The 13463-nt window shown below is 49.4% G+C and overlaps 1 protein-coding gene across 2 annotated transcripts; it reads right to left on the bottom strand.

The window, feature by feature from the left end:
• Positions 1-378: 378 nt before the first annotated feature.
• On the bottom strand, positions 379-12447 carry Get1 (guided entry of tail-anchored proteins factor 1). 2 transcript variants are annotated; one of them, XM_047563131.1, is made up of 5 exons: positions 12266-12447; positions 5752-5917; positions 4798-4865; positions 3495-3609; positions 379-2353 (listed from the first exon to the last, which is right to left on the bottom strand). In XM_047563131.1, the coding sequence occupies exons 1-5, from the start codon at positions 12365-12367 to the stop codon at positions 2280-2282; spliced, it is 525 nt and encodes a 174-aa protein (XP_047419087.1). In that variant the 5' UTR covers positions 12368-12447; the 3' UTR covers positions 379-2279. The 2 variants fall into 2 exon arrangements, with proteins under 2 accessions (XP_047419087.1, XP_047419088.1); XM_047563132.1 differs by lacking the exon at positions 12266-12447 and adding an exon at positions 11650-12217.
• Positions 12448-13463: the final 1016 nt, after the last annotated feature.

The following is a 13463-nucleotide window of genomic DNA, read 5'->3' as shown; positions in this document are numbered from 1 at the left end:
AGTAGCTCAGTGCCTCACGGTGGCCAGGGCGCAGGGGCCCACTCGGAAGTGACTGTGGATTTGTGCCTGCAAAGGTCTCCCAGCTGGGTAAGCCACACGTTTATGACAAAACTGGTAATAAGAGAGTCTGAGGTATGTTTTAAATTAAAGAGATGTTTGTTTTTATATGAAGCTATTTTAAAATATGTAAATTTAATAAATATTTTGTTCAAAATATTCTGAACAAAATAAAAACCCTGTTATCCATAAATAACATGCACCCCACACATAGGAAAAGCAAAGCCCGGCAATTCTCGTCCTGTGGAATCAGAGGTTGTGCTTCTCACTATTTTTCTATACTGTCCCAGTTAGATTTAAAAAAATAAAATACAATAAGAATTGCTTTCTTTTCAGGTTTTATTTTTATAACTTAAAAAAAAGTTATTTTATGAGCACATACATCAGTATTCATAAACACATGGGCAATCTTGGAAAAATCATAAGAAACTGGTAACATGAGAACTCTGGGAAACTGGGTCACAAGATGGTATCCCTTTCTCTTATCTTTTTAATTCAACACCCTGTTTATTATCAAATAAAACAAATACAATTTTTGAAAAACAAAACAATGATGTGCAACATTAAGGCCGTTTCTGTTTCCCTATTAATCTTTACAAACCAGTCGTGTGCACGGAAGGGCTCAAGAGCTCTGAGCGCTCGGTCCTTCCTCAGCCTCAGCAAGACTTGTCACGATTCCTGTGGTACCAACTGGAGACAGGGTCGTGTCAGGGGACCTGACACTGATCAGCGAACCGCGGAGGCCCCTGGGATGCTGTCCTGGCTGCCCGACTGATTCCCATATGACCCATCTGTAGGGCTGTGGCTCACTGGGACAGGGAGGCAGGCAGCCTCCCTGTGCCCCTCCATCTCCTCCTGCGGGCTTCTCACGCGTCCTGGAGACAAGACGCAGCGCTCCTCTCAGTCCTGACGCGACTGCCGTGAACACTGCCCGCTTCCTGGTCTGCACACATCGTAAACAGGTGGTGCTGGGAAGTCTGCAGCGTCTCGTGAGCTTATGTCAATGGGACTTCACACCTGCCCTGGTGGGCCTCAGCGTGACAATGGACTAAAGGACCAAAGCACTTGTCTTTCCAGTAGGATCAGCTGGAATAGTGAAGAGCTGCTACTAGATCTGAGGAAAACAAGAATCACCATGACCTCCTGGAAACAAGCGACAGAGCCCAGCTGCTGCGCTGTGGTCACAGAGTTAGCAGCCGAGCCTCTCGCCATCGTGAGTGAGCGGTGGCAGAAGTCACGCCAGCACTCGCGGATGTTATGATTACAAAAAGTGCATCGAAAAAATAATCAGCAGTCATACTCGAGAGGTCGAGCAAGTGTCAATCCAGATTGATTCAGTCAGACTCCCTGCTTTGTTTTTCTAACTTTGTTCCATTCGACTGAGCATAAATATTAAACGTTTATAAAACATACTTAATTTGAAATACTTTAAATACAAAACAATTCAATCACAAAACAATGCATTATGGTCTCATCAATATACTTATAAAACACTGTGATGAAAAACTAACAGCTCCAAATAAGTAGATGATACACACTCTACAAATGTTCATCCAAAAAACGACATTTAGACACACAAAAAGAACAAGAAATGTCAATTAGTGTTATCCTTTCAGTTGTACTCCATGAAACAAGAAACAAAGGTTCAAGTTCTAGTAGTGATAGTAGAATCTAGCTACTTTCTGAACTGGATTAAGTTGTTAGAAAGCTGTGACTTTCCAGCTGGCAATAGGACAGTGTGTCAGGAGAGCAAGTCAGTGTATCAAACCTGGTGTTGGGTGGTTGACGCACATGTCTCCAACTGGAGAACACTGAGATTCTTACAGGAATCTAAACAAAGCCCAAGAACATACTCAACAAAAAAACTACCATATCTACTTTGGGTTGCTGGTGGGGTTTTTGTTTTGTTTTGGGGTGGTTTTTTTGTTTTGTTTTGTCTTTTGTGTTTTCTTTTTAAGTGGCAATCAGACTTTTAACCTAATAAGAAAATCATTTTTAGAAGTCATATAGCTGGGCCAGGTATGGTGGGGCATACCTATAATCCCAGCAACTTGGGAGGTGGAGGCAGGAGGATGGCAAGTTTGAGGTCAGCCTGGGCGACTTAGCAAGACCCTGTCTCAAAATTAAAAACACAAAGGGCTGGAGCTGCAGCTCAGTGGTAGAGAGCCCTGGGTTTAATCCCCAGGACACGAAAGGTCCCACAGCAGTATTCATCCTCCTTTTCAGCTGAAAGGGTGAAGTACAATTGCCACAACTTTGTTACAGACTAAAATCCAACAGGTAATTCCAACGCCACCTGAAAATAAAGAAATTGAACATAAGAGCATGCCAATAACCTTGTCACCTTCAACTGAATTAGAGGAAATTACACGACTGCAATTCTTTCTGAGCAGTGCTGGGCTAAGAAAGAGTAAGTTCACAGGTCCAAATCTGTCCAACTACACAGATCCCGAGGGCTGCATGGTTTACTAAGCAGAAATGACAGTGAACAACAGACACTGGATTGAGTTCCCTCTGCTGCCAGAAAGATGCATTGCTGTGTATGATATTAACAGACTGTAAGAACATTCCTTAGTAAAGAAAATTCACTAGTCAAGAGTGAATTGATACAGTGCCACATTCTACATGTTTATACCCCCAAATCCACATGCTGAAACCCTACCCCACAGAGAGTGTTAGGAAGTGACCTGAGAGCTCATTCTGTCCTTCACTCCACCACCTGAAGACAGGCAAGGAGCCACCTATGGACCAGAACACGTGTCCTCATCAGCATGGGTCCTGCAGCACCTTGATCTTGGACTTCCAGCTCCAGGGAACAGAGTGGAAGAATGGTATGTACCAGAAGTTCTGAACTACATCAGATGAATGGAAAAAAAGACTGGGAAAAAATATACTACGAGAGGTATTAATCCATAACTAATGGGTTTTTTTGGTTGTTTTTGTTTGGTTGGTTTTTACGGAACCAACGACTGAACCTCAGTCGCTGGGATTACAGGCGTGTATCAAAATGCCCAACGTGGGTTTCTGACGATTTCTGTTTCTCATCATTCTTCACTGACATGTACTACTTTTAACATCCAAAAGAGGCTGTCTTTCCAAGGTAAAAGGAGGGCCGACAGCAGGTGTGCAGAAAGGCCAATCATGTTCCAGACAGAAAAGACGGAATTTGGAAACCTGAGGTGGTGTTTCAGTGACTGGGGCACCAGACTCCCCCTGCTGGGCCTCAGCTGATTCGAGTGTGCTCTTTGACACTGCAGTGACCTGGACAAGTTAAACAGCTTCTCTGGACTTCAGCTGCTCTACTGCAAGCTTGGTACACGCTGAGACAAGCCACGGCTCACCAGCAGATGGTGACAATGATGCCAGGCAGCTCAGCCTCCCTCCACCTCTGCGGAAGCCCACAGAGTCTTGCCCTGTGTTTTCCAAAGAGTCCTCACCTGCTACTCTGGTAGGGAAGGCTACCAGGCGGTCTAGTGGCGTTATCCATTTACTCGGCACAACAGCCACAGGGACAGAGTAATACTTCCAAATGAGCGAGATCATCAAGGCAGCCTGGAAAAGACACTTCTGGTGAGGACAGACCATCTGCCACCACACAAATAACCACGGGGAAAAGACGGCAAAGTATGGAACACTGGGGGACCGATGGCCCCAAGCCCTGTCAACCCAGCCCTTGCAGCCAACAGAACAGACACACCAGCCTCTGCTCTCCAGTGCTGCAGCCTCCAGAAGGAAGGCCTGGTTGAGGAGAAGTTCCTGAACGTGCCCAGAACACACTGCCAACAAGCGGCTGAGCCTCCTTAGATGAACTGGCAACTTAATATTTCATGACGAATCCGAACACACACTATGGAAGTTAGCTGATGAACCAACCAAGTCCCCGCAGAGGCAGGTGTTCTGGTCCCACTGCCTGTCTCTGCCTCGCTCAGGGACAGTCGAGTACACGGGTGAGAGAGAAGCATTCCCACGCCTCCAAGGTCCTTGCAAAGTGAGCCAATGCCCCCAAGAGCAGGGTCAGCGCGTGAATGCAGAGGCGAGCCCGTTCCAGAGGTGAGTGGAAAACTGTCCTGTCATAGCCTTGAATAGGCCACTAAAATGGGCAGAACTAAAGGAGGGGCTCCGGGGGACCCTGTGCCTCTGTGACACCGATCTGTTTCAGAAACAGAGCCTCGGGACCATCTCACTCCAGTGTACCCAGACTTAGACTCTGGGAGGCTGGTTTGAACCCTTCACCTCGGCAAAGACATACATAACGCCACACTCAAGGACAGCACAGCCACAGCCTCACAAGAGCAGCAGCAGAGGTGGCAGGTCCAAGGGAAGCCGTGTGGCAGGAACCTGCAGCCAAGAAGTCGGAGCCGAGTTTATGAGAAGAACCGGTCCCCGTCTGGAGGGTATGGAGTGCTCTTTATCACTAGGGAACATGGAATATGCAAAACAACTGCAGATCTTAGAAAACACAGGTCCTTGTGAACTTCCTACAACACTCCCACAGGCCTCAAAACCGTACTGGAACAGAGGCCGTGTGGGAACTCCCAAAAAGTCACTTCAGAGTTCATCTGCCAAAGTCCCAGTCTCTGACAACCCAGGCCCCGAGAAAGGCTTTCTTCCAGTGTAGTTAGAAATTCACGGGTGTCAGAGACACAGGCTGGCAGGACCCTGGGACACGGTTCCACAGGCCACAGCATCTGAAGGCCCATCCATCCCCAGTCACAACGGCCCTGGGGACAGCGCACTTACTTGCAGTATGTAGAAAGCGACACTTATGACCCACTTTATCTTGGCCAGCTGAGCTGTCCGTGCTTTCACTGAAAGGAAAAGAGAAGAGGATGAAAGTCCTGAAAAACCGAGAAAACACTTACACCCCCAGAAATGCTCAGCCTGACAGAGTACTTCCGATTACGGACAGAACAATATATCTAGAAATATAAAACAGAACTTTTTAAAAGTCACTCAACATCCTACCTACTCAGATTATGAGGTCAGGAGAGCTTCACTTTTGAAAACCCTTAAAATTATCCACCTAAACCAGAGGTTCTTTTTACAACGCCTCCACCCCGTGTCAACAGTACTAATTCTCTTCCTACTTCCTGTCCACATCACACTTCACCCTCCAGCAGGAGTCCAGTTTGTCCCCAGCCTGAGGATGTACCACAAAGACTGCTCTCCCACTGTGCAGACCAGCAGGGCCTCTCAGCACATGGCTGCCCTTCACTCAGACACAACACTTGTGGGCGTTTTCCAGAGAGGAACAGAGGCCCTGAGAACACTACAAGATCTTTTTCTAGATTTCCCTCGGAAAAGTGCTGAATTTGAACATGAAAACCTACACAGAAATGTTGGCTCCAAAGAAAATCTAAAAGGATTCCTAAATGCTTTTTTGTTTAGAATGCCAAGTTTCACCAGCAAATAAGGAGAAAGTAATATTTATTACTGGGTTTCTTGCAGAGAACATAGACATTTAGAACACCTAAGAAGCAAAGCCTACGTTCTGCAAACCCATGTATGAAGAATCCTCCAGGGGCTGCACGTGGGGCTCATGCACTTGCCTAGCATGTTTAAGGCACTGGGTTCAATTCTCGGCACCACATATAAATAAATGAATAAAGGTCCATCAACAATTTTTTAAAAATCTAAAAAAAGAATCTCTCAACAGCTCTTGTGACACTCTCCAGGTGCCACTCATTGCAGTACCATGAGTCTTAAGCTTGTCTGTCATTTTGTTGATCTTCCTTTCCAGCCTGGCGTATCTGGCAAACTCGTCCATCATGTTGACCGTGGAGAGCTCCTGCTTCATGTCCTGGATCTCGGCCCTCATCTGCGACTCCTGCTCTGCATCCTTCTGCAGCACTCTGGACATCTGGCAGGGCAGAGGAGAGATGAGCGTCTTTCCACGTGGGCAGAGGAGGGTTCCCCAGCTTCCCACCTTTCCCTCCATGTTCTGACTGAGAAACGCAGTGTGCTCTCTACTCTGTGACCAGCCAGCCGCCTGTTTTCCTTGCAGGCTTGAACCCACGATGTGGCTTTGAACATTCCTCAATATGGACATGGTTTAGGTAGGTGCTGGAAAACACTGGGCGATTAGCCTTGTTGCTCAACATGCAGAGACCAGCCACCTTCAGCAAATCCCTCAAACACCCACATAAACTTAGTGACCCAGTCCCCTGTGGAGGACGTACCTAGGAAAAACATCTTGTTTCTCACTGTCTGTCACGAGGATGACTGTGGTGTGCTGTAAGTTAGTTCCCCTGAGAAACGCTTTGCACAGATCACCCCAGCATTTAGAACTTCTTTCTTTGGAATTCCACCCAGCCCTGTCTCCAGGTGGTTTGGGACAGCCTCTTGAGGGAATCCCCCGCTACTGCTTTTGAGGTGACTGACCATGGTTTGGCTGGACAGGACAAACCAACATCATATTGCTATGCCTGTCAAGCTGCCCTTGACCTACATGGCTAGGCTATGTGGCCTTTTCCTAGTCTTTCCAACAACAAGAAGAAAATCCCCAAACTCCCTTGAACTTGAATGACTATACAAACTAATAGTTATAGGTGGACCAATACCTTTTTTCGTCATTTTTATGTGGTGCTGAGGATCGAACCCAGGGCATTCCATGTGGTAGGCAAGCGCACTACCACAGAACCACAACCCCAGCCCTACATTTTTCCTTTTTGGATTGCTACAGTAGAAATGTGTGTATTTTTCACTTAACCATCCAATTAGGATTATAAAATGAAAATCAATTTCATCATCAGAGCAGCCATTTGAGTGACAGGGAACGTGCGTACTGTTCCTGTCCTGAAGAGCCGAGTTCCAGATTAGACGGGGCTGAGCAAGGTGGGGGTGCAGGGTATCAGTGATGAGGCAGAGGCCCAGAGCAGGGTGTCGGGGCCCAGTGGGGAGGGCCTTCCCACCCGGGGCACCCAAGCAAGGTGGTTCAGAGAACCCCCAAGACAGGGCTGCCAGACAGGGAGTCAGAATCTGAACAGGTGAGGGGTACAGATGCACAAGTCGGAAAACAGAAACTCCCCCAAACATGGCATCAGAAGCCAAGCAAGGACGAAGCAGCCGTCCACACTGGGTACGGGTGGCAGAGGAGAGGGGAGATTATGTGCAAGGACACCACATAAGCATTAGGGGTAAGGGGAGTCAGTCTTCTGTCAGAGACAGAAATGGGCATTGGTCAAGAACTGCCACTCAGCGCAGGAAGTATGGATGTGAACTTGTGGCTTGAGGAAAATGTGCCCCTGGCAAGACCCAAAGGACCCCTGGGCAGAGGAGGCCTGTATGGAATTGTAGCCCACCTAGGCTGGCAGCCACCCAAAGGCCTCTGCCTTTCCCTGCGCCCCTGGGCCAAGAACACGGGGATGAGGTGACATCGCCGCCAGGTGGTGCCCACCAACTGCTCAAGATGGGGCTGGGTCACAGCACGGCGAGAGCAGGCACACGGAGGCAGGGAGGTCCAGGTGGGCGATGCTGGCCTCCAGCAACCTGCCCCAAATACCAAGCAAGCACCCCAAACGGAAGTCCTATGCCAGTAGACGAGAGGCAAGGAGAACACAGCAGCCCTCCTGAGGCGGCCAGGCCGACACTGAATAAAACCACCGGCACAGCCCTGACAGCACGACAGTCCCACCAGCCAGGACCAGAGCCCTCTGAAAACCCACCGGCGGGAGGACGACTCACCGCCCGGCTCGTCCCTGCAGACCTCCACAGCAAGCACGGGAACATCCCAGGACGGTCGCTCTTCCCTCCAGGGAAAGGACTGAGGCCGCTGCAGAGCTCCAGGCCTGCGCTGCCCCTCCTCAGGACACTGCAGGACTGCTCCCGTCACCCTCAGCAGCAGTCCCAGCAGGCCCTGAGAGGCGGGCCGTGTCCTGCCAACGCTTGGAGCCATCCTCCAGCCAGGTTCACAGCAGGGCCTCAAGCAGACCCCAGTGTCCACCTCTCCCTTTGTCCTCGAAGTGGGAAAGGGAAATGGCCACTTTTTCCAGCAAAAAGTGAAAGAGAGCCAGGCGTGGTGGCACACGCCTGCAATCCCAGCAGCTCAGAGGCTGAGGCAGGAGGACCGTGAGTTCACAGCCAGCCTCAGCAACACAGAGGTACTAAGCAACTCAGGGAGACCTGTCTCTAAACAAAACACACTACTGGGCTGGGGTGTAGCTCAGTGGTCCAGTGCCCCTGAGCTCTATCCCCAGTGCACAGGGGAAAGAAGCGAAGGACAACTGAAGATGCTGAAGCTGTGAAATAGTGGGAGGCCCTGCACACTGCACAGGCAGACTGCGCTGCACCTGACCGTCTGCAAAGCTGCGTCAGGGACAAACTGCTGCACCTACGCAGTGCACGTGGCGCGCCAGGACCCTCACCCCGGCCTCTGCCCACTGGTTCCCAGCACCTACCCTAGTATGACCCTCCTGTACCTATGCAGTCAATCAACCCACTGGACTAAAAGGGCAAAAGACCTGCCCAGCCAGCCTCCAAAACAACACAGAGGTGAGAGAGATGAAAACCGTTTCTCCTGCTGCACGCTCACAATGCAGACCGCCACTGTGACCCCAAAATGGGTGGCGACCTCTCCTTACCAGCAACCAAGCAATCAGTTCCACCGAGACACCAGCTAGGCTTCCTCTGATTCAGTTCCACTCTGACACAATCTACCAGGAGACTGCACTCAATCCCACGGGTAGAGGGCTCTGCCCACAGGACAATCCCCACCTCAAACGCTGATCACGAGTGCCAGCCTCTGTAATTTCTGACAGACCAGCTACAAATTGGAGTTCCCAAGAGCCCCGCTTTAGGTTCCATTAATTTGCTAGACCAGGGCCTGGCAATACAGCTCAATGGGAGAGCACCTGCCCAGCATGCAAGAGGCCCTGGGTTCAAGCTCCAGCACTGCAAAAAAAAATAAAAGAATTTGCTGGCCCAGCTCACAGAACTCAGGGAAACTCATGTCTACAAGGGTATTTTACAGGATGCAGACAAGCAGCAGACGAAGGGAATAAAAAGTGAGGTCAGGAAGGTCCTGAGCAGGGGAACCCGTCCCCGTTGAGGTGGTCACCCTGTCAACACACAGCCGAGTTCCTGTGCACGCTCCTGTGAGCTTCCACGTGGTAGGCTGGCTAGAAGCTGCCCACACCTTGTCCTTTGGGAGACTAAGGAGATTTCACTACACAGGCATGACGGAAGAATGGACAGTCATGTAGGAACGTAAGCAAGCAGAAAGAGCTAGAAGCTGAGAGAGGAGTACGCCTCAGCTCTAGACAGAAAGCGGGGAAGCTTCTGCTTCTGGGTCCTACGACCGCCCCAGGGAAGAGACATTCTGTTCCTAGGGCCTGCCTCGGGGAGAAAAGGCGGTGAAAGGAGGACGGGAGAAGGACGAGAAAGACGGAATCTGCTTCTGAGGCCCAAAGTGCCCCAAAATTATTTTAAAAAGGTCTTTAATCTTTATTGCTCTGAGGCCATTCCAAAATAACAAGAGCCATGGATATTATGAACCAGGAACCACAAACAAAAACCAAAATACATAAACCATCATGTCACTGACTGCCATAGGCACACGGAAAGAGGCTCGAGGTGATTACCAGGGAAACGCAAGTGGAAAACACCACGGTAGCCTCGCTGCACCTATCAGGACAGCAAGTGGTTTAAACCAGAAGCTAACCAGTGCTGGGAGGCGGGCGGCAACGCAACACTGAGCACTGCAGGGGAGCGTAAGATGGCCTGGCCCTCCCCGCCAGCAGCGCGCAGCGTCGCAGTGGAACTCAAAAGCATTCCCATTCCACCCAGCAAGTCCCCCTTTTTTGCAGTTTCGGGGTTTGAAATCAGGGGCACTCTACCACTGAGCTACACTCTCTCAGTCCTCTGATTTTTTTTTTATCTGGAGACATGATCTCAATAAGTTGCCAAGACTCACATGGAAACTGCAATCTCCCTGCCGCAGCCCGGCCGTAGCTGGGATTGTAAGTGTGCACTACCGCACCAGCTCCAGCAATTTCACTTGTGTACATGCCCAAAAGAATGGCAAGCAAGAACTCAAACGTATATTAGTACATCCATTTCTAGTAGCTTCACTTTGAGAACAGTCAATAGGGCTAGGGTTGTGGCTCAGTGGTAGAGTGCTTGCCTAGCACACGTGAGGGACTACATTCGATCCTCAGGACCACATTAAATTAATTAATTATTAATTAAGTAATTAAAGGCATTGTGTCCATCTACAATTAAAAAACAAATTAAAAAAAAAAAGGTAGAAATAACCCAAGCATCCATCAACAGATGAAAAGGATAAACAAGTAGGCACACATTTGTAATATCAGCAACTTGAGAGGTTCAACAACTTAGCAATACCCTAAGCAACTGAGTGAGACTCTCTCTCAAAATAAAAAATAAAAAGGACTGGGGATGTGGCTCAGTGGTAGAGCATCCCTGGGTTCAATCCCCAGTACCAAAAAAAATGATAAATGGATAAACAAAATGTGGTACATACATACAATGGAATATTATTCAGTCTTTAAAAAGGAAGGAAATCCTGACATGCTACAGCATGGATGAGGTAGTATGCTAAGTGAAGTAAGACATAAAAGGAAAAAAAAAACAGTGTGGTTCCACTGCATGAGGCTCCCAGAGTAGACAAACTGAGATAGTAGATGGCGACTGTCAGGGACTGGGGGAAGGTGACGAGAGCTACCGTGTAATGGGCAAGAGTCTCAGCCAAAGGCGATAAAAGACGCTGTGACAGAGAAGCCAGCACAACAATGAGAAGGTCCTCCTGTCACTGGACTGCACAGCTAACAACGATGATGATAAATTCTGTTAAGTGTACTTCACATAAAAAGAAAGTCAGCTTTTTCACTGCTGTGACCAAAGACCTGACAAGAACAATTCTAGATGAGGAAAAGTTGATTTGGGGCTCACAGTTTCATAGGTCTCAGTCCATAGATGGCCAACTCCACTGCTCTGGGCCTGAGGTGAGGCAGAACATCGGGGCAGAAGAAAGCAGCTCTACACGTGCAATCAGGAAACAGGAAGAGGGACAAAACATATACCCCAAAGGCACACCCCAGTGCCCTACTCCTCCAGTCACACCCTACCTGCCCAGACAAACCACACACTTAATCCCTTCCAGTGGATAAGGTACTGATGAGGTAAAGGTTCTCATAACCCAATCACTTTGCCTCCACATTTTCTTGCACCGTCTCACACGTGAGTTTTTGGGAGCCACCTCAGAGCTAAACCATAACAAAAAACAGAAGACAGCCCTTCAACAGTCTATTAGGCAACACGAGCACCTAGGATATTCTCTTAACCATCAGGGAGCATCAGGAAAGATTCTGAAAGGCGTGCAGGGGTTAAAGGAAAATCCTCTATACTTCGGGGAAAGGGGTTAAGGCCCTAGAATAGAGTTTTGCCCAAAACACACACTCAACCAACCCTGGTAGAATAAACAAAGAAGCAGAAGTCCTGCCTAGTTTAAAATATGCCGCCGCCACCAATTTATATTAGGAGAGAAAGAACGGTTTCTAGTTGAAGTCTCAGGCTTCTGCTGTGAGCAGAGAGGGTGCCCCTGCCCCACAATTTGCCACCAAATCCCTTACTCACGCTCCAACAGGCCAGAGGGCAGACGTGGACGGTGGCGACTCCCCGCACTGCAGCTGTGCACCTGGTCGCGAGGTAAGACGCTCACGGCGGGCGAGACTGCCCCCACGGCTTGCTGCCCCCTCGGACCCGGGAGCGCCACCCTGAGCTGGGATTCTCTACGCCAGCCTCCTGGCCCCGCTCGTCCCAAAATGCTGGGAGGCCCTGCACCCGGGCTCCGTGGCTCCGGGACCTGGCCCCGCCGACCATGCAGCGAGGCCCCGGGAAGCCCGGGCCCCTGCAGCCGAGGGCCGCTTGACGTCCAGGGACGGGGCCAACCGAACGCGCGAGGCTGGCCGCCCGGTGCCGGGCACCGGCCCGAGGCTCGCCGCGCCGCCCACCACGTGAGAGCGCGACCAGGCGAGGCCCGTGTCCTCCGCCGCTCCAGAACCTACGAAGCCGGCTCCGAGCAAACTCTGCAACTTCAGGTGCTCGGAACTGACAAGAAATGCCTAAAACACCAGCGGGCCAGCCCCGGCGCGCCGGCCGCGTCCGCACGGGCGGCGGGCTTGGGACCCCGCCACGCCACCGGCCCTGCGGCGGCATCCCCACCGGTCCTGGAGGGCAGGCAGCCACTTACGAAGGAGGACAAGGACGGAAGGAGGATCCGAAGGACATTGCACCCAAACACGAAGCAGAGCACCAGCAGCCACGCCCAGCGGTCGGCCTCGGCCGCGCTCATCCCGGACACTCCCGCGGCGCCAGCACAGCTACGGAAGCTCCATGGGGACCACGCGCAGGCGCCCCCGCGCCTGCGCAGTGGGTCCCCGGCCCAGCTGCGGCGTCTCGGTGCGCCTGCGCACTGCGCCGCAGTGGAGAGGAGGCGGGGCCGACTCTTCCTGATGGAATGAGCGATATACTGGGCTTCCTCTGGCTTTCCCGGTTTCCGTAGCCGTGTTCTACCCATTCCACTACCCGGGGGAACCCCAAAATTACTGTGAGGCCATCGTCGCAAGTGCTGTTTTGTCATATGTACAAATCATTTGTGTTAATGCTTTCTTTAAATTGACCCACTTTTGTTCCTAAGTAAACTTACTTTAAAATACAAATAAGCCTTTCCATAAATAAAAACTATCTTGTGGTGGCAAGTAAATAAATATGTTTTCCAAGAAGTTATATGCAAAATGTGTCTCAACTGTACATTTCATAAATTAAACACTAATTAATCTAAACAACCTAAAAAATTGCATGCTTGAAAAATAAGTTCATTAATCAGAAGACAATGTTTAGAGACTGGAGACTACTCAGTGGTAGGAGCTTCCCTAGCATGCACCAGGCCCTAGGTTCAATCTCCAGCACCCAAAAAAAACTACTTAAAATCAATCTAATATGAAAAAATCTAGATGAACCTTGGGCTTTACAGCAAAATAATCACAACTCTTATATGTGTAGTAAATAAAGTAAAAGATTTTTTTTATTAAAATCTTTTTTATTCTTACTGCATTTTGATTGTACACAAATGGGGTACAACTTTTCATTTCTATGGTTGTACACAAAATAGATTCACACCATTCATGTAATCATACATATACATAGGGTAATACTGTGTGTTTCATTCTACTAACTTTCTGTCCTCCACCCCCTTCCACCCCATCTTCCTCTACACCATCCAAAGTTCCTTCATTGTTCTCTTCACCCTGCCACCCCCATCGTTATATTTTGTCATGCACTTATCAGAGAAAACATTCAGCCTTTGGTTTTTTGGACTTGGCCTATTTCACTTAGCATGATATTTTCCAACTTCATCCATTTACAAGCATATGCCATAATTTTATTAT

The sequence above is a fragment of the Sciurus carolinensis genome, chromosome 9, assembly GCF_902686445.1.
Source record: "Sciurus carolinensis chromosome 9, mSciCar1.2, whole genome shotgun sequence".
Taxonomy (NCBI): Eukaryota; Metazoa; Chordata; class Mammalia; order Rodentia; family Sciuridae; genus Sciurus; species Sciurus carolinensis.
This window is presented reverse-complemented; position numbering and strand designations above follow the sequence as displayed.